This window comes from Felis catus, chromosome B4 (genome assembly GCF_018350175.1).
Source record: "Felis catus isolate Fca126 chromosome B4, F.catus_Fca126_mat1.0, whole genome shotgun sequence".
Classification (NCBI taxonomy): Eukaryota; Metazoa; Chordata; class Mammalia; order Carnivora; family Felidae; genus Felis; species Felis catus.
Genome location: NC_058374.1, coordinates 114,449,141 through 114,469,150, shown reverse-complemented (window position 1 = coordinate 114,469,150; position 20,010 = coordinate 114,449,141). Strand labels below are relative to the sequence as shown.

The window sequence follows — 20,010 nt, the reverse complement described above, 5'->3', positions numbered from 1 at the left end:
TGCTGATCCCCATGTCTTACCTGTTCTTTTACTTTTCTGCCTGGTTAATATCTTATTATCCTTCAGGTCTCATTACAGATAATTACTTTTTCAGTAAACTTCACTTGACTCACATGTAGGATAGATGCTTATTCCATGTGCTCCTGGGGAATTGTATTTCCTATCCTTTTGATAATGATTATTCTGAGATAACACTTATTTATCAAATATCTATTGTTGTCAGACACTGTTCTGGATGCTGGAGATATGACAGTGAGTAAAATAGTCAACAGTCTTTATCCTGGTAGGGGCACCTGGGTGGCTCAGTCGGTTAAGCGTCCGACTTCCACTCTTGCCGTATGTGAGTTGGGCCTTGCATCTGGTTCTGTGCTGACAGCTCAGAGCCTGGAGCCTGCTTTGGATTCTGTGTCTCCCTCTCTCTGCCCCTCCCCTGGTCGTGCTCTGTTTCTCTCTCTCTTCCTCTCTCAAAAATAAATAAACATAAAAAAAAAATCTTTATCCTGGTAAAGCTTATATTCTTGTAGGTGGAAATAGGCAAAAACCCCCAAAACATACGAAAACGGACAGAGGGAAACAACTGGTGTTATTGAGAAAAATAAAGCAGGGAAGGAGGCATAAGAAGTGTTTTGGGTGGTTGCAATTTCAAATAGGATTGTCAGGGAAGACTTCTCTGAGAAGGGCATAGCTCAGGAAGAACTGAAAGAAGTGAGGAAATGAGTCATGTGGGTTTCTGGAACAACCATGTTTCATTCACGTGGAACAAGTGGAAAGTCTCTGAGGTAGGAGCATGCTTGGCATGTTGAAAAACCAGCAGGGAGGCTAGTGTGGCTCCAGCACAGTGAGTGAAGAGAGTTTGGGTCTGTGAGCTAATCAGGTCCACCTTATGCAGGGCCTTTCAGGCCTTTGTACAGACTTTGGTTTTTACTGCTGATGAGATGGGAAGCCATTGGAGAGTTCTGACAAGGGAAGTGACAAAACTTGTTTACATCTTTATAGGATACATTCTCACTGCTGTGTGGAAAATAAACTGTTCGTGGAGTAAGGATAGAAGCAGAGAGGCCGTTGAAAGGCTGTTGCAGTGATCCTTGTGCGGTGTGAGACTGACTGCGACAGGGTAGTTAACAGTGGAGGTCCTGAGGGTCTAAGTATAGTTTGAAGGCGGTTCTACTGGGATTTTCTTTTTTCTTTTTTTTTTTTTAATTTTTTTAATGTTTATTTTATTTTTGATACAGGGAGAGACAGCATGAACAGGGGAGGGTCAGAGGGAGAGGGAGACACAGAATCAGAAACAGGCTCCAGGCTCTGAGCTGTCAGCACAGAGCCCGACGCGGGGCTTGAACTCGTGGACCACGAGATCATGACCTGAGCCGAAGTCGGATGCTTAACCGACTGAGCCACCCAGGCGCCCCTCTACTGGGATTTTCTGATTAGTGTGCTCTAAAATGTAATTACTTTCTTTCATAACTTTTTCAAGAAGCCTGTAAGCTTCCTGAGGATGGGACTTTGTGCCTTATTTTATCATTTTGTTCTCAGCACCGTAGAATAATGGCTGGAACACAGTAATCACACTCGGTACACACATTTTGAGTGAATGATTGAATATTGTATGTGGAAACTTACAGTGAAGAAACTAGTAAAGTCAAAGGCAGAACAAAGCTATCATGGCAAAAAAAATATGCAAATGATGCATTCCTTTAAGGAATTACTATTCTGTGGTTCCAGCACTTTGGACTGTGGTTGCCTAGAAGACAACTCTTTCATCAGTAAAAAGAGAAAACAACAAAGAAAGAATTCACGTTCCTCACTTTCATCCTCTGGCTAATCTCCTTTATTAAGGGTTGTTAACAAAAGGAATTAATGATATTAATCATTGCTAACATGTATTGAATGTTTTCTTTGTATCAGATGCTATGATAAGCACTTTGCATGTACTATCTCATTTAATTTTCATGAGACCCCCCCCCCCCTATGAAGTAGGTGTTACTGTTACCCCATTTCACAGATGAGGAAATTGAAGGTCATATAATCTACTAAGAGTGGTGTGAATCCAGGATTCGAAGCCTAGCTCTTAACTACTGCCCTGCCTGCCCTCCCACTTTGGGTCCTTATTTACAGTCATCCTCTCCTTTGTTATATCCTTAGTGACATTAGTGACTCAAGGAACATCCAAGTCTCCCAGTTTTTAATGTTTTCAATGCCAGTGATCTTTATTAATTTTTTCTGGCTACTCAAGTTCATGGCAGTACCTTCCATTTTATGCAGTAGAATAGTTCACCTGAGATGTCAAAACTATATCTTTCCAACTACCTGTCTTCTCAAAAACTTTCTCATGTTCTTACTACTTCTTTGGCCTTGCTGAATATTTCAGGTTTTTAATTCCTATCTTCTGGTCTTTCAACCTTTCCTGGCTTCATTTCCTTTCCTCTCTAACCATACATGTAATGACAGAATATTTATTGAACAATGCCTTATGACTAGACTAAGCATTTTATGTACTTCATGATAACTCTAGAGGAATAGGTACTAACATTAACCCCATTTTATAGATGAGGAAGTTGACGTTTAGCAAAGTAAAGTAACTTCCTTAAGTCATATAGTTAGCATTGGTTGAGTCTCAAATCCACATTATTTTTGACACAAAAACCCATGGCGTTTATAACCTATTGTCCTTCACTACACTCTCCATTTTATTCACTTTCCGATACTCTCAGTTCCTCTGTTCTCTTATCCCTCTACTTTCCTGTCTGACAAAACATTAAACCATAGATCAGTGTAATGGCCCACATTTGAAAATACAGACACTGTTAGGAATAGGGAATTGGGGAGATTGACTTAAAATGGTTTTATTTGGTTCATAAATTTAGAAGGAAGAGTCCCCTACTGGGAATTACGGCTATGGGCAAATATGGGGTCTTAGGCTAGTGGATTATGGTAAAGACTAAAAATTGCTTTCATTGTAAGGACTTTTTTTGTTGAGAACATGATGTCGCATAAAGCTATTTGTTATAACTGCCTGTCATTTCTTGATCGAAAATAAAAGCTAACTTGCCAATAATGGCTCTTAGATAAGTAAGGACAGACTGTCATAAACAAAAAGAATAATAATATTCCAACTAAGGCAACTGGTAATTGTAATAAAATTGAACCAATGGGAATTTCCAGCATAAGGATGGGAGCTACTTTTAGACGTCCTACTTTGGATAGATCTTTCAGTTTTTGTATATAGTTACTACTTGAAAATTTCCCTTATGTATACTAAAAAGAGATATACTAATTATTTTCCTGTTATGTCTGTTTTCATTGTCTGTATTTTGTTTTATAAATAACTTTTTATGTATATCCTCCTAAAAGTTGTTATTTCACAGGGTTTCATCTGTCCATTATGTATGAAAAGATGTATAACTGCTAGTGATTTGTCGGAGCATTACCAGCAAGTGCACGCTGAAAATGAAACAAGAGGACAGGAACTTCTTAATGACTCCAGTGTTACTGTGGGTCCTGTATATTTTGCTTTAGCAGCTTGGTTATGGGTTGCAGAATAGCTTTGTTTTTCCTTGCCTTGGTGTTGCTTAACTTTTTCTGCTACAAAGGGAATATGGATTGCTTTAATCATGCATGCTTAAAAGAAGGTTCAATAAGGAAAGCAGGCTCTTGGGAAGTTGGGTTCATTGCTCTTACTGTTTGCAGCTGTCTTTTTTGTGAATCTGTAAACAAATATAAAAGTTTAAGTTAATATTTTTGCATAAATTTTGCCATGAAATTCAAAATATAAAGTGAATGATGCCTGATTTCACCATTTGTAAGTTGTATCTTTATCATTTAGTTAATGTTTTATTAAAGCATATTTAAAAATGCTTTGGGTTAAAATGCTTTATACTCGTATATAGAAAGAGGACTTTGCATATTAATTGTTGCTGTTTTTATTTGAGAAAGTATCCAGCATTAGAGCCTGGATGTACCATTGTTTCAGTCTTTGTTTTGACTCCCTAGACTTGAGGAAGGTGACAAATGGCACATACTCATCATTAACAGTGTATCATCCAAATGTCTCTCTGTAGTGTGTGGGACGGCCCATATCTAAGGCTGAGGGTGGAAGCCAGTGAGGGCAAGTATTGCCCTTTTGCAGGCTGGAAAAAGTTTCTTAGATGATCTTGATCTCTTTCTTTTGAAAATCACTGCAATAATCTAAAAACAAAGAGAAACATAGCTTTTCTGATTCTTTTGCAAGTCTCACAAAAGAATGAAACTCCTTGTACCCAGAAAGACAAAAGAAAAAAAAAAAGACATGTTTTTCTGTCTGGCAATTATATATATAAGAAAGGATTTCACCAAACATTCACTTATTTGGCATATTTGTAGTGTACTTCTTATGCATCATATATTTTGGTAAGTAAAGAATATAAAAAAAGATATGATCTCTATCCCAGGCAATTTCTGTGATAAATATTATTTGTAAAAAGAGTGCAGTGGTGATTCAACCTGAGGAGAACCCCAGAAAAGCTTTACTGGGGAACAGTTAAACCAGACATTTTCTAGGGTGATACGGGAAATGGGTGCAATATAGGAAGACACCAACTGGTTAAACTAGCTAACTGGTGCAAGCAAAAAGAGAGACCTAAAAGATTCTTGGAGCTCTCCTTAGCATTTTACCACTTGTCTTTCATACCTCTTGTGCCAACTTTTCTTCTTTATGGGTTAGCCAAAATCAAAAGTGACAATATCACCTACTTGTCATTTAAATAAGAACTTTATTTTTAACTGAAAGAGCACTTGGTATAAGAAGGATACCATAAATATCAAGTTAAGGTAAGTTCTTTAGTGTATCTGAGAAAGGATTAGAGATCGCTTAATCTTAAGTAGAGTGTGTGTGTATGTCTGGGTGTGTGCATGTTTGGAAGTTGGTGAGAAATTTGGAATAATTAAGGGAAAAATGTAGCTGGCTGTTTTTAGTGTTTTACTGTTTACTAACAGCATTTTTGTGGAAGTTATCGATCTACCCTCGAAGGTGGTTGCGAAGAAATAGAGAAGCAGTCTCTTAATATCCACTATTAGTATTACAAAGCCCATGAATGAAAGATCATGCACTGTATTCAGGGGGCATCCCTCAGATATTCACTCTGAGCTTATGTTACTTTTATTATAAATGAGTGATGTGGTCTTGATAGGCTTTTTTCTTTATCCTTCCCATCTATGTCAGGCTAGCATTACTAGAAATAGCACTTGAATAATATTTTTAAAACATTTTTGTCTGCGTTTATTTATTCTGAGAGACAGAGTCTGCAAATGGGGGAGGGACAGAGAGAGAGAGAGAGAGAGAGAATTCCAAGCGGGCTCTGCACCATCAGTGTGGAGCCCAACACGGGGCTCAAACTCACCAACCGCGAGATCATGACCTGAGCCGAGACCAAGAGTTGTGTGCTTAACCGACTGAGTCACCCAGGCACCCCACTATGTGAATAATTTTAAGAAATGATTGTGGGAAGACAAAACAGGGTGTAAGAAAAAACTATAAACTGTGGGTCCAGAGATTAAAGAGGCCAGAATTAATAGAGTAAAAGTCACCCGTTCAGTGATAAATATTTGTGCATCTGAAACACCAAACAACAGTTTAGTATCTTCTATTTAAGAAGGTGAGAAAGTATATGTATTTTAGAAAGATTTATTTTTATTAGAAATGTCCCAAAATTAAAGTGTTATTTAAACATGGAAAATTCATTTAGGTGAATCATATGGAAAATTCACTTAGGTGGAATATTTCTATGATTAAATATATATTACTGAATTTCTAAAATTTCTCTTTAGGGATGAATCAGTTCTTTCTGGAGTATTAACCTGGTAATATTTAGAAGCTTTAAGAAGGTATGGCATACCTTAATGTGATCGTGAGCTTTCTTGGTATCTTTAGATATCTAGACCCAAAATCTGGAAGTAGAGACAATAGTCAAAAAGCCAAAGTTGTAAAGATTAAATAGTGTAATTGGTCTGTGGCTTCTCTGGCGAACATTCTGAAATTTGCCTTCTAGATACTAGTAGAAGCTGACATGCGAAAGAGAAATGACCGGCTAAATAGTATAGCTGTTGCACTAAAAGCATGTTAACTATTGTGGTACAACAGTTCCCGAGTAGAAGTTATAAGAATGGCAAATTAGGTATAAAGTGGAGCCGTCATAAAACATAATGGTAGATAATAGATGATTTTGAAGAAAGAGCATAACATGAGCTAGATTAACACATAGTCTGGGGACATTCATTCATTCAAAAGGCAGTGCTGCGCATCAAATATCTCTGGAGCCTAATGGCGTCATTCAGATATGCAAAGGTACATCCTGAGTACTTAGTACTACTACCTTTGCTTATTGCAGAGTTTCATAGGTGATCATTGCGTTCACTCACCTGTTGTGCCCCTGCCCTTCGCTCTACTTCTATGATCAGAACATACCTCTCTTTTCCAAATGCAGCACGTCTGTGTTTCAAACCTCTTTCCACACCTTTGTTAGAATGCCTCTCTTTTATTTCTGACAAGTGACTCCTGCTCGTTCTTCAGTACCCAATTCCAGTGTCCAGTGTATATACACATACATATAACATAAATGAGTTTCTGTGTAGTTTTTGTAAAACACTAACTCCTGCAACAGACAGAGTTGGATTCTTTTTTTCCTGTGTTCCTATAGTTCCTTATATTTACTTACGTTATACCACTGTCTGGTAATGTTTGTCTACATATCAGTATTCCCTAGTACGCAGTGAGCCTTCATTCTGCTACATAATGTACATAAATAAATGAATATATGCTATTTGTATAGCACCCAATTAAGGAGAAGTTTCTTTATTTTTAAGTTTTTACTTGTTCCGAGTACTTATTACTTCACTCTATTCCTTGGAAAGTTTTATAACCTGCAAGATGTTAAAGCTCTTCTGTCTTTTTGCCAAATTCTGCCCTGCCAGGTTCATTCATATTTTTGTTTTTTTATTTTTATCTATTTTTTAAGTAGGCTCCATGCCCAATGTGAGGTTTGAACTCACGACCCTGAGATCAAGAGTCTCATGCTCTAACAACTGAGCCAGCCAGTCGTTAATTTATTTTATTCATATTTTAAAAATAAATATATAACATAGAAAATATAGAGTGTGTTCAAAAATACTACGGTAGCCATTAGGGAAACATGGATGAAAAGCTCCAGTGTGTTGTGTATTATAGGGAATGTAGAAACTTGACAAACTACTAAGGGTAGTGCTGGAGGGAAAATCAGTATATGCAAAGGCCCGGAAATGTGGGATACCGTGGTGGGTTTGGAGAACGTAGGTAAATCTGAATAGTTGAAAGTGTCAGTATAGTTGTGGAGAGTGAGAGGTGCCCCAGCATCAGAGTGATTATTAGCTCGTTGAGGAAATATTCATGTAGGACCTTGTATGCCATAACCATATAATTCTGAGAATATTTATAAGTGTTTAATATTTTATGGGTCTATTAATTTTAGGCTTTTATAGTGTTCATCTTAGGTTAGCAAAGAATTTACTGACTAGAATACTTCTCAAGCATTGTGGATACTCTGTGGTAATTATGAGTTATTTAATACAGTACCTTTTCCCTCAGTGATCAGAATGCCTTATATTCTTAATTTTTTGGTTATCATTACTAGGAAGTAGATTGGAACAGCTGTTATTTTACTAAGGGGATATCTAGAGAGAGGGGTGGGAATATGATGGCAGACTTCTCAACTAGTCTCCTAGGTTAGAACTTCTCAAATTAGAATTCTGTACTCTAGCCATCAATTTACTCAACCTAAAAGATAGTTGTAAGGGTTTTTTTTTTTTGTTTTTTTTTTTTTTGTAAACTTCAATCAGAATAGATGGTGATGTACTTTTGCACAATACCTGAATTTGGGCTTAACATCGTAAGTTACAATTTACTAATGGCACCATTGGTGTAAGACATTAGACCGTATTTCATAACATACAAATTGCTATTTTACAATATTCAACACAGTTTTGTAACCTTTCTCTCCCTCTTTCTATAGGGTTTCATATGTCCCCAGTGTATGAAATCCCTTGGGTCTGCTGATGAACTTTTCAAACACTATGAGGTAGTTCATGATGCTGGTAATGATTCAAGTCATGGAGGAGAGGCTCTTGCTCTGAAGCGGTACAGTACAATTGCTTTGAAGTGTAATGCTATTATGAATGCATGTGATCTTACCTCTTTCCTGTGTTAGGGCCTTGAGAGTGTGCTCACCATTCCTTGTCAGACTGACTCTTAGGTGAGGAGAACAGAATGTAAGAAGTTTGACAAGACTCAAGGAACAGAAAGAAGCCAGTGTTGCTTGAGCTGAGTGAATGAGCAGGAGAGTGTTAAGACAGGGACTAGATTGTATAGATTGTATAGTCCTTGTTAATGAGTTTAGATTTTATGCTAACTACAATAGGAAGGTATTGATCCTTATGGTTAGTAATTTAATGGGAGATATTTTGTTTCTGGCCTAAGGCAGTTAATGATTATATCATTTCTGTGATAAAGTGTTTTTCCATTTATGAATGAGGAGCTTTCAGAATAAAATTATTTTTCTAAGGGTTATATATATATGCCAGTATACATAAAATTCTAAGCAGCTTTTTTTTTTAAGAATTGCGAAAACTAGAAATTAATGTGCAGTCACTAGCCATGATTTATTAAGAGACCAGGTTGTTAGAGAACATTAATTATTAATTCCTTTTTTCTCCAATATATGTTTAGAGATGATTTAACACTACTTAGACAAGAGGTCCAAGACCTTCAGGCTTCACTAAAGGTAAGAGCAGAAATGATTACATTTGTGTATTTTCAGTGTTTCAGATAATAAATCTTTTGAAATTTAATTAAAAATCTTTTTCTTTTTCCTCAGGAAGAAAAATGGTACTCAGAAGAATTAAAGAAAGAATTAGAAAAATTTCAAGGGCTGCAACAGCAAGTAAATGCTTTTAAATACTTGAAGTGTGTTTATTAGATGTTTATTTTCATTGTTAAAAATAAGCATTTTGTAAGCAGGTGGCCTGATATAAATAACTTCCTAATGAATTTATCTGTATTTAATAGCCTACAGTGTATAGCCTTTGTAATTCTAATGAATTCAGACAAATATTTTGGAAGCTCAGGTGTTATTTCTTAAAGGTGCTCCATTAAGAATCAGTTACCTGTGGTTTTTTTTATTTTTTTCTTAATACCAGGCTGCATTATTCTTATTTTCTGAAAATATCCCTAAATGGTTAAAAAATATAGGTTCAGACAATAGTGAGATTCTTCAGAGCATTTGTGTTGTGACAAATGGGAGATCACTAAATTGTCTACTAGTAGGGAAAGAACTATTATTAACTGTTTACTGTTTATATTCTTTTTAAAAAAATTTTTTAAAGTTTACTTATTTTTGAGGGAGGGAAGGAGGGGGAGAGAGATAAAAAGAGAGAGAGAGAATCCCAAGCAGGCTCTGCACTCTCAGCAGGGAGCCCGACATGAGCTTGATCTCGCCAATAGTGAGATCACCACCTGAGCCGAAATCAAGAGTCAGTTGCTCAACCGATTGAGCCACCCAGGCACCCCTGTTAATATTACTGAAGATTGTTTGAAAATATGGGGAAATTGTTGTATTAACAATTTTAGTTATTTTTTTAAACAGTATTAGGTTTTAAAAAACAGAATAAAGGTATTTATGTATATGTGTATGTATACACACAAACACACACAGCTTTATATAAAAATAATATGTAGAAAAAATGAAAATCATGGGTAACAAAAGTGGTTACTTTGGAGTAAGATTCTGTTGATACATAATTTAATGTATTTTCTAAATGTCTTAACCAACTATGATTTTTATATTAAAATTATATTGGCTTTTGCACTACAATTACATGAAGGATCATAGAGTAATAAATTTTACTAAATGTAGTTTTCATTTGTAAGAATAAAGTGGATAACCTTCAATAATAGTTCTAATATTTTTATAAAGTAATTAGTGATCCTGTTGCCTGTTATCTTAATACATTGTGACTCTCAGTCTATCTTTTTGCCTTTTTGTTTTTTCACCAAAAATTGTCATTTGGACTAGAAAAAAAAATCCCTAATAAATGGATAACAAGATATTATTAGTCTTATTACTACTCAGCTTCTCTATTTGAGGCTGTGAAAGAGGTTTTTAGTAATCTAAAGTACTTAAAGTTCATTTACTCTGTTTTACATAAATGCCATTAACAAATAATCAAACATGTGCTGTATTATTTTTTTGTACTTGAAAACAGGAAATTGTTTACCACATTTGAAATGACTATTTCACATTTAATAAATTAAATTCTCCACAGTGCAAGGAGAAATTGCCTTGGTAGGAAATTTACCTTGGGGAAAATGTATTTAAAATATTGATGGTTCTTAGCCACCAATATGTCTAAATCTAATGTATAGGAAAATAAGTCAGATACTTATTTGGAGTTGCTTTATTAAACTCTTGAAGATATGTGTAATTCTTTAGAATGTGGAAATAATGACTTGGCAGTATAGTATTTTATTCCTAATGCACATAATAAATTAAACCTTATGGAATATATTCTTTATTTCTGCTTTTTTAAAAGATGATTTATAATCATGAATTAAAAATTTGTGCTTTTAATGCCAAACTTTATAGTAGTGATAGTTCGTGGCATGTTTTCACTTCTGCAGATTTTTATATATTATAGTATTGAATCTTATTTGCTGACTTCAGTATTGGCTTTAGAATCTATATTTATAATTATAATTTATATTATTTTAAAATCTTTACTGAATTTATAGAACTTAAGATGGTACCTATTATAAGATTCACAATAATTTAAATATATGTTAACATAAAAAAAATTCTTAGAACCAGTGACTGCAGCTAGATCATTATGCCAGTCTGCCTAATGGTACTTTAGAAATCTGGAAGATTGTGAACAGACCAAAATTTAATCAGAATCTTGCTACTTACCTGATAGAATGTGGCTTGTAGAGACTTTTTTCACATTGGCAATTATAATAGTATTGTCTTTTTCTTTTAATGCGTTTGTTTATGTCTTGTTTCCATTGAGGAGTCTAAACCTGATGGATTGGTGGCTGATTCATCAGCAGGTAACTTTGAACTTTGCTTAAAGCAGATATTTCTTCATTTTTCTTTTTCTTCTTCTTTAAGTGTTTATTTACTTATTTTTGAGAGAGAGAGCTCAAGCAGGGGAGGGGCAGAGAGAGAGGGAGACAGAGAATCCTAAGCAGGCTTCACATGGTCAGTGCAGAGCAGAGCTAGAGGCTCAAACTCAGGAACCCGTGAGATCATGACCTGAGCCCAAATCAAGAGTTAGAAGCTTAACTGTCTGAGCCACCCAGGCACTCCTCTCATTCTTCTTTTTCACTTTTTACTTTCTTTTTCTCTGATCCCTGCTACATGAATTTGTATTGTGATTGTACTTTCTGGCTTTAAAACAGTGAAGCTAATAGTCATTTTTAGGTTTAGAATATTATTTGTGAACTTTATAGTTTAATCAGTTGATAAAAATCTTAGTGTTTTCTTTGTTCTGTATATTCTGAAGTTATAAACTTCTGAAATATCACATTAGTACATTTTAGTGAAAAGTTAAATCTAGTTTGAAGAATGATGTCCTCTTTTTCTCTTGAAATAAAATGATGAAGCTAGCATCTTTGTAATTGACTTTGGAGGAATGCTCAATGAATAATCAGATTTGTATTTTGAGGTTAGCTGTTGTATTTACTTTCCCTCTGAAATCTGTCTCGCCCTGTTTTCTTTGAAATCTCTTTAGGAGAATGGAGTATTAGGGGTTGACTGCATATTTTAATTATTTTATTTAAGACTTGGATTGTTCTTAAACCATTTCTTTCTTTTTTTAATGTTTATTTTTGACAGAGAGATACAGTGTGAGTGGGGGAGGGGAGGAGAGGGGAAGAGAGTGGGGGAGGGGGAGAGGGAGGCACAGAATCTGAAACAGGCTCCAGGCTCTGAACTGTCAGCACAGAGCCTACTCTGGGCTCGGAACTCACAAACTGTGAGATCATGACCTGGGCCAAAGTCGGATGCTTAACTGAAGCTTAACCCAGGCTCCCTGTTCTTAAACCATTTCTAATTTTGTTTCTCAATATAATCAATTTTATTTAGAAAGCCAGAATATGTTCCTTTTTGGACAGTTGATGGTTATAGGAAAATAACTGAAATGTAAAAGCAAAATACTTTTGAAACAAGTATTTATAGATTATTTGAGTATGATGCTAAATATTCCTTTAATTTGTTTTATATATTTATAAATTATGACTTGTGCTTAAATGAATCAGATATGCTTAATTCTTGAAATATGAAGATTCTCCATTTATAACTGGATGATAGACTCATGTTGATTCTCTTTTGTTTTTTCTTTTCATGTTGATTGTCTTTAACTACAACAATGATTAGGATATAAGTAATAACAGTTTAGGAAATGTAATTAGCATTAATTATGTATTTAAGTAGCTATGATACATTTTTGTAGAACTACAGTCTTTGGAACAACAATTAGAAGAAGCCCAAACAGAAAATTTTAATATTAAGCAAATGAAAGACTTATTTGAACAGAAAGCAGCCCAACTTGCCACTGAAATTGCAGGTAAATTGAATCAGATCTTTTTAGCCAATGATGAGTCTCGTTACCTTTTTGCCATTGTATATCCTGGAAATAAGGCATTGTATTTTAGTGTATTGTATTTTGGTGTGGTAAAACATTTGTTATAGACTATGGTAGTGATTATTGGAATTTAATAATAGAGTTGCTATATAAATTATTTTGTTTGTCCTCTCACCTCTTCCTTTCAAAGGATCGATTTTCTCTGTAGAATTTTTCTTCTAATTTAGAAAAGGTGAATTTTCTTTGGGGCATGCTTAAAGATTAACAAGTAACATTTTGAAGAAATTAAATAATACAGTTAGATTTAACATTTGGTTATGCAATCAATTACTTTTTCTTTAACTACATGCTTTTAGGTTAAACTATTATATGTGATTAAGTATACATTAAGATGATAATTAGTGACAGTGCTGTATGGAATTTAGACAAAAACATCTGATTATTTTAAGTTCATCATTTAATCAGAAGTAAAAGTTTATTGTATATATTTAGGGTTATCTAAGGAATGTGAATTTGAATTAATATTAATAATATGTACATATTAGTAATATGTAGTTATGCATACATAATATGTAATTAATACATATTAATAATATGTAGATATGCAATGTAATAGATAAGAATTTATAAAACTACCCTTTCCTAGAGTTAATGTCATGAAACTAATATTTATATAACTGTCTTTAATTAGATATAAAGTCAAAATATGATGAAGAAAGGAGTCTTCGAGAAGCTGCTGAACAAAAAGTGACATATCTGACAGAGGAATTAAACAAAGAAACAATTATAATTCAAGATCTGAAGACTGAACTGGTAATTCAGAAACCTTATTGAAATGTACTTTTATAATTTTCTAAATGAAAAATATATACTCTGAAAAAATGTTAAAAGTATTGCTTGAGTAAAGTGAAGGAAAGGAAAATTCCCTCTAGTTCTATCCTTTACACATATACCAATGTGATTTTTTAAATAAAAATGGAATGTGTGATACAAAATTTATTACCTTAACATTTTTGTTGTTTCTATCTTAATATCATGTGTCTTTTTACTAGTTTCCTTATCTGCGTCTCTGATCCTGACCTTTCCCTGCCCTTTAGTTTTATAAATCCACCTACTTTTAGAAAACTTCTGATTGCATTTCTAGCTTCATTTCGGATTCAACAAGTGTAGCATCAGGTCACCGTATTTCCTCCCCAACTATTTCTGTCGTTGGTACTATATGTCTTCAGTGCTATCCCAAGGTGTACAACTTTGGATCTGTCCTTGTCTCCTTTCTGTCCTGTATGTATGTATGTATGTATGTATGTATGTATGTATGTATGTTTATTTATTTTGAGAGAGAGAGTGAGAGAGCGTGAGCAGGGGAGGGGCAGAGAGAGAAATGGAGAGAGAGAATCCCAGGCAGGCTCTGTGCTGTCAGCGAGGAGCCCAAAATAGGGCACGATCCGATGAACCATGAGATCATGACCTGACCTGAAACCAAGAGTCGGACACTCAACCGACTGAGCCACCCAGGTGCCTCTCTGCCCTTTATTTAGCACTCAATAAATATATGAATAAAATCAACCATATGCATATCCATATCCATTAGCAACAAACCCTAATTATGCTTACATCTGCTCCTTTATTTTTATTATCAGTTTCCTAGGATAGAAAATGGGGCATTTATGCTTCAAAATGTGGCATTTATTAAGTGATTGTTATAACCATGGAGTGCAGTTTGTGAAGGAAAAGAAAGCAAATAAAGCACTAAGGATAATTGTGAATTTGCTCTCTTTCACATTGTGGTGATACTATTAAATATGACAAAGATTGGGAAGAGGAAAGGCTTTTTGGGAAAAAGGTACCAGTGGTCAACATTTGCAGTCTAACAATTGATATTAAAGATTATTTTCATTTTGATTTCTTTGTAGTAAAACCATATTTTCGTTTTTCACTATAATTTTTAATGAACATGCTTCACAGCTTCAGAGACCTGGTATAGAAGATGTTGCTGTGCTAAAGAAAGAACTGGTCCAAGTTCAAACACTAATGGACAACATGACGTTGGAGCGTGAAAAAGAATCTGAAAAACTCAAAGATGAGTGTAAAAAGTTACAAGCAGAATATGCTAACTCAGAGGTAAATAAGTTCAGTGTGCCTAAATGTGATTGTTGTTAACTTGTTTAGTGTATACTGTTGAGGGAAGCCAGCAGTTGGAATTTTTCCAAGCGATCTATCAAAACAATACTTGACTTTCATTTGCCCTGAGTGATATTTGTGTATAGTCAGTATAGTCTGAGAGACAATATTTAATTTTGCTTTATAAAGCTAGACATTTAGAGAAGAATGTATAAAAGAGTATTGTCCATTTAATAAATGTACATATTGTGGAGAAATGATTATTTAAAGTTAAATTTGATCCAGGCTAGTCAATAAGTGGTAATTGAGTTTATCTCAGTTTGGTGTAGGAGTAAAGGAAGCATGATTTCATTTTTTTACAATTGTATTATCAATGTTGTTTAGGAAAAATATTTAGGAAAACTTATTTTCCAGTAGGCTTGTTTTTCACTTATCGATTATTGAATTATGTTGTTGAAAGAAATCTTAAAAATCTGTTAGACTAACACTTTACCCAGGACCCTCCTTTGTAGTCTCTCTGATAAGTGATCCCCAACTCTTGCTAGGTGGTGTAGGGATGCATATTTCTTCATAAGTCAGCCGTTCCATTGAATTGACATTTGTTTCCCTAGAATTTCCACGCACTGATTCCAGTTCTCCTTAGGAATTACACAGAATAAATTGTTCCTTTTTTCCACATGAGATATTTGGAGACTGTTCATATTTACTCTGAGTTCTTTCTTTTTCAGGATAAACATTTTCAGTTCCTTCCACCATTTGTCACATGACTTGACTTTGACCTGTAAATCCTTGATATAATTATGTTAGTATATGGCAAGCTCTAGGATTTTTAGTAAATATATTTGCTTAAAAATGTAGCCTTTGTCTTTTTTACTAAAGTATTATAGAGGATATTTTGTTAACAGTTAACAAAATATTAATAGATATTTGTAGTTCTTAAGCTGCCTTATGTGACATGGACCTCTATTTTTCATATTTTCAGTTTAAGAGGTTGTTATAGTAACGTTGCAGTTTGCTTTTCTTAGAGTTTTTAAGCTGGTGATCTTAAAAGCCATTCTATTCATAATTAGTAACATAATGAGCTATGGAGTATAAATATTATAGATAACCATGTCACCCTTTAATTTTACTTCTTCCTGTATCTTTGTAAAGGGGGAATGGTGAACCTTTGTAGGTACAACATGCATAGGCATGTGAAGCTTTATGATGCTTACTTAACACTTTAGACTTTAAAGTTTATGAACTTCAGGTGCAGACTTCCCAAAAGTGATCTTTTTAGCCCAATGACACTTGACCCCACAATTTTTCAAACAATTTTAGGGAGTTCATAAATTTATTGAAGGCAGTTAAAAGCTTTTAATGTGCAGTCAAGGAGGTGCTGAATCAAAGAAGTCTCATGAGGAAAAGTCCCATTCAGATAATGTGAAAGTAGAAATGCTTGAATCTGAGTGAATCGAGTCATTCATTTCTGTGTTTTAATAAGAATTACTTTTGATTAAATCTGCCTGCCCACTGGTATTTCTCAAATTTTTAAAAAATTATACTCTTTTGGTTAAAAATTCCTTTAATATTATATGAGGTTTCAAATCAAATGTAACAGGTTGACTAAAATTGAATTACAGCAATGGCACTTTTAGAATATATCTCTTTTAAAGTATAATCCTTTCTGACTGTTTCCTGCTGAGAATTGTGGAGTTATACATATACTTGTTATACAAATAGAATTTGAACAGGGAGACGAAATTTATATATTTGCTTGCATTTTGGGAAAAATATATGTGGGAAAATATTTGAGTAATATTTAAGAATTACTTTAATATGGAGGATTTTTGTAAATTTGTATTTTTATTCATGTAGATTGGATTATCTTCTATGTTATGGGAAGAAGTCATTTAAGATGAAAAAATATAACTAGAGTTATAAGATTTGGGGGAAAAGGATTTAGTGACTTTCATGTACTGTCCTCCTATCAACAAGCGTAATTGTGGGAAACAATTTTTTTTTCTCTCTCAAAAAGATGTTTCTGGAAAAGAAGAAAAATGGCATAGAAATTCATTCTTCACATCTTAACTTTTACATTTTCATAAAGGTTTATCTTTTTAAATGTTTTGAAATAAATGTTAAAATAAAGAGATTTGCTGAATAGCCCTTAACATTTCATCATCATTTTAGTAAAACAAGGGTAATATTTACTTTCTAGTGGTTAACTAATAGGTGTGTCATGATTGAGACTTCAGATTATGTTGAACAAGTTTAGGAAGTGGTAGCATGAGTCAGAGTAATATTATTATTGGAAACAAGCTCTTAGGTTTTGAGCACCACCAAGTTTTGGATAATGTGCCAGGTACTTTAAATATATGGTCTCTTTTGTTTCTTTTAACTCTGTAAATTAAGTATTAAGTTTGTTTTATGTGTAAGGAATCTGAAGCTCGGTGAAGTGAAATAACTTGTTTAAGTTCATGTACCTCATATAAAGGAAGCTAGGATTGGATCCCAGGTCTCCTCCAAAGCCTCAAGTCTTTTCTGAATCATGTTCTCTCTCATTTAGGGTGGTCTGATAATTGCCTTATAAGTAAATTTGTGCTATTAATTTTGACCTAATACGTACTGTTATTACTTTTTATATTTTGCCATATTATATGATGTAATATTTATATTGAGTACAACTTAAAATACTTTTGAGTTGTTTCACACCATTTTTATATTAAAACAATTAATGTCTAGATATTCCATCTCATTTGTTTATAACAATGTTATAAACCATTTGTTTTTAGCTTGTGCTTACTTTTTAAATATGTGGCATGTATTTTATTAATTTATTAAAATTAAATCCTATTCTTAAATTTGTTGGTGAATTATAGCACTTAATGAAAAACTTACTTTATGTATTTATTACTACTTTACTGAACCTAAATACTGGTATCTGAAACAAAATACACGAACAGGAGTTAAAGGAGCTAAAAATGTAATGATTTGTTTGGTATTTCTAATTGAAGCTAAAGACATATGATGTAATATACATTGTTAAGTATGTCCTTATGTTCCATTACATTCATTTAGATATGCCTATGAATTCATTGACAGGTTTGGTTTTGTTTTGTTGTGTTTTTGGTTTAGATATTTTAGAAGGCATATAGAAAAATAATTCATTCTAAAGCATTTGAAAGTACTTTATAAATAGTTATCAGAAATTGAGGATTTAAGGGTTAAAATAAGTATTATTTTTAAAAATTTACATTACTGAAAATATCAAAGCTATAATCAACTTACATTTGGTGTGGTCTTTAATGTAAATGGTTTTTTAAGAATTTTATTTGAATTCCAAATAAACTCATTTTAAAAGCTAAAATATTTACAAAGATACGGAATAAAAATGGTTATACTCATGCATAGTTATTAAAGAGTACTTAAATATCTTTTAAAAGTGTACTAATATTAGAGATCAGTTTTAGCAGTATGTTTGGACATTTTTATTATGTGTTCAGTGTGTACTTTTGTCAGTCGTCCACCTTTCATCCATCATTTTATTATTTTTTTTTTCTGCTTTCTAATGGAGATGCTTAAACTTGAGGTAATGTGTTTTGGGAAGGCTTTTTAATGTTAGTAATACCTTTAATATAGCTCCTTCTGTTGTCAAATGGAAATTTTGTGTTGTAAGGCAATCTCAGAACTTCAAAGATATGCTTATTTTTGTTAATCAAGTGAATTTTCAATCATCTTTAAATAATTATATACAAATTATAGTAGAATATTATTAGGACAATAATTATAATTCTAAAACACTAGCAGGATATTTGCTCAAAATATCTCTAATTATTTTTTAATTTAAAATTTTTTCGTAAAAGTCTAACTTGAATTCAGCAACATGGCTTCAAGGAAATGGAGGCTATTTTATCGGGTCTCAGATACTGGGAACAAATATCTATTAACTTCTTGGAGACGAATCACTCATTCCTTTAGAGAGTAGTTTTTGAATGCCTAGGGTCAGTAGCTGTTTTAAGTGTGGGGAATGCAACAGTGAATAAGACAGAGTGCCTGCTCTCATAAAGCTTATAGTCTTTTGTGGAAGCCAGATAATACATGAATAAATCAAATCATGATGGAAAATCAGGTAATAATAAATGCTATAAAGAAAAATAAAGCAGGGTATGTATGGGCAGTAGTGGAGCTGGCAATAATGTATGACAGTTTTAGATAGAATGATCAGGGAAGGTCATCTCAAGGAGGAATGTGTGAGAAGTAAGCAAGAGGGTGAAGAATTGGGAGTAAACATTCTCAGGAAGAGGGAGTGCAACTGTAAAGTCTCAAAGCCCAGATGAGTTTGGCCTGTTAAACAGTGAGGAATGTCTTTGTGGCTGGAATGGAGAGCCATTTTTGTTTGAATTTGACCCATAGTCATATTTGAACAGGGAATGTATTTTCTTGCACATTTTGACTTTTCAATTTGTATATTCCCCCAATACAAACATAATGCATGATCATTGTAAAACATTGAAATGATTCATGATGTACAACAGAGAAAATGAACCTTATCTGTAGTTCATTCCCCTCCTTCCCCTCTCCATGACTAAAGTATACCTTTTGGTGTAAACTCTTCGCACATCTTTCTTTTTTCCACCCTTGAGTAAACTAAAAAATTTCAAATGGTTGCTTTTAAAAAAATTATAGTTAAAAATATACATATTTGTACAAAGGATAAATGATATACCTAATGTTTAATTCTTTAGGTATTAAAATATAGTTATTTATTTATTTATTTTTTCAACGTTTATTTATTTTTGGGACAGAGAGAGACAGAGCATGAACGGGGGAGGGGCAGAGAGAGAGGGAGACACAGAATCGGAAGCAGGCTCCAGGCTCCGAGCCATCAGCCCAGAGCCTGACGTGGGGCTCGAACTCACGGACCGCGAGATCGTGACCTGGCTGAAGTCGGACGCTTAACCGACTGTGCCACCCAGGCGCCCCTAAAATATAGTTATTTATAAGAACATATTTTAAAACTGTAAAATATAACAAGATATTGTTGAATATATTTGCTTTACATTTTGCTTGTTTAGTTTTTTCTACATGTTGGAGTTAATCAGCAAGACAGATGTTACTCTTGGCTTACTATATCTTATAAACTTTAATGTGGAATCATGGTTTTTTAATGAAATATACTCCTAATTTGCATCTTAATATGCACTGTTGTTTCTGTTTATTATGTGTCACTCTGCTAAATCCTTTGATAAGGTATTTACAAGTCAA

At 33.7% G+C, this 20,010-nt stretch overlaps 1 protein-coding gene across 5 annotated transcripts in view; it reads left to right on the top strand.

Moving 5' to 3' along the window:
• EEA1 (early endosome antigen 1) overlaps positions 1 to 20,010 on the top strand; it is a 115,517-nt gene that overhangs the window by 25,558 nt on the left and 69,949 nt on the right. The window contains exons 3-11 of one of the 5 annotated variants that reach the window (XM_023257295.2): positions 3,366 to 3,491; positions 8,019 to 8,143; positions 8,732 to 8,786; positions 8,880 to 8,945; positions 11,068 to 11,107; positions 12,511 to 12,624; positions 13,334 to 13,455; positions 14,608 to 14,763; positions 18,320 to 18,334. In XM_023257295.2, coding sequence (XP_023113063.1) covers positions 3,366 to 3,491; positions 8,019 to 8,143; positions 8,732 to 8,786; positions 8,880 to 8,945; positions 11,068 to 11,107; positions 12,511 to 12,624; positions 13,334 to 13,455; positions 14,608 to 14,763; positions 18,320 to 18,334 — 819 coding nt within the window. Of the gene's footprint in view, positions 1 to 3,365; positions 3,492 to 5,802; positions 5,860 to 8,018; positions 8,144 to 8,731; positions 8,787 to 8,879; positions 8,946 to 11,067; positions 11,108 to 12,510; positions 12,625 to 13,333; positions 13,456 to 14,607; positions 14,764 to 18,319; positions 18,335 to 20,010 lie in introns of all 5 variants that reach the window. The other 4 variants (XM_023257299.2, XM_023257297.2, XM_023257296.2 and 1 more) reach the window with 4 other exon arrangements.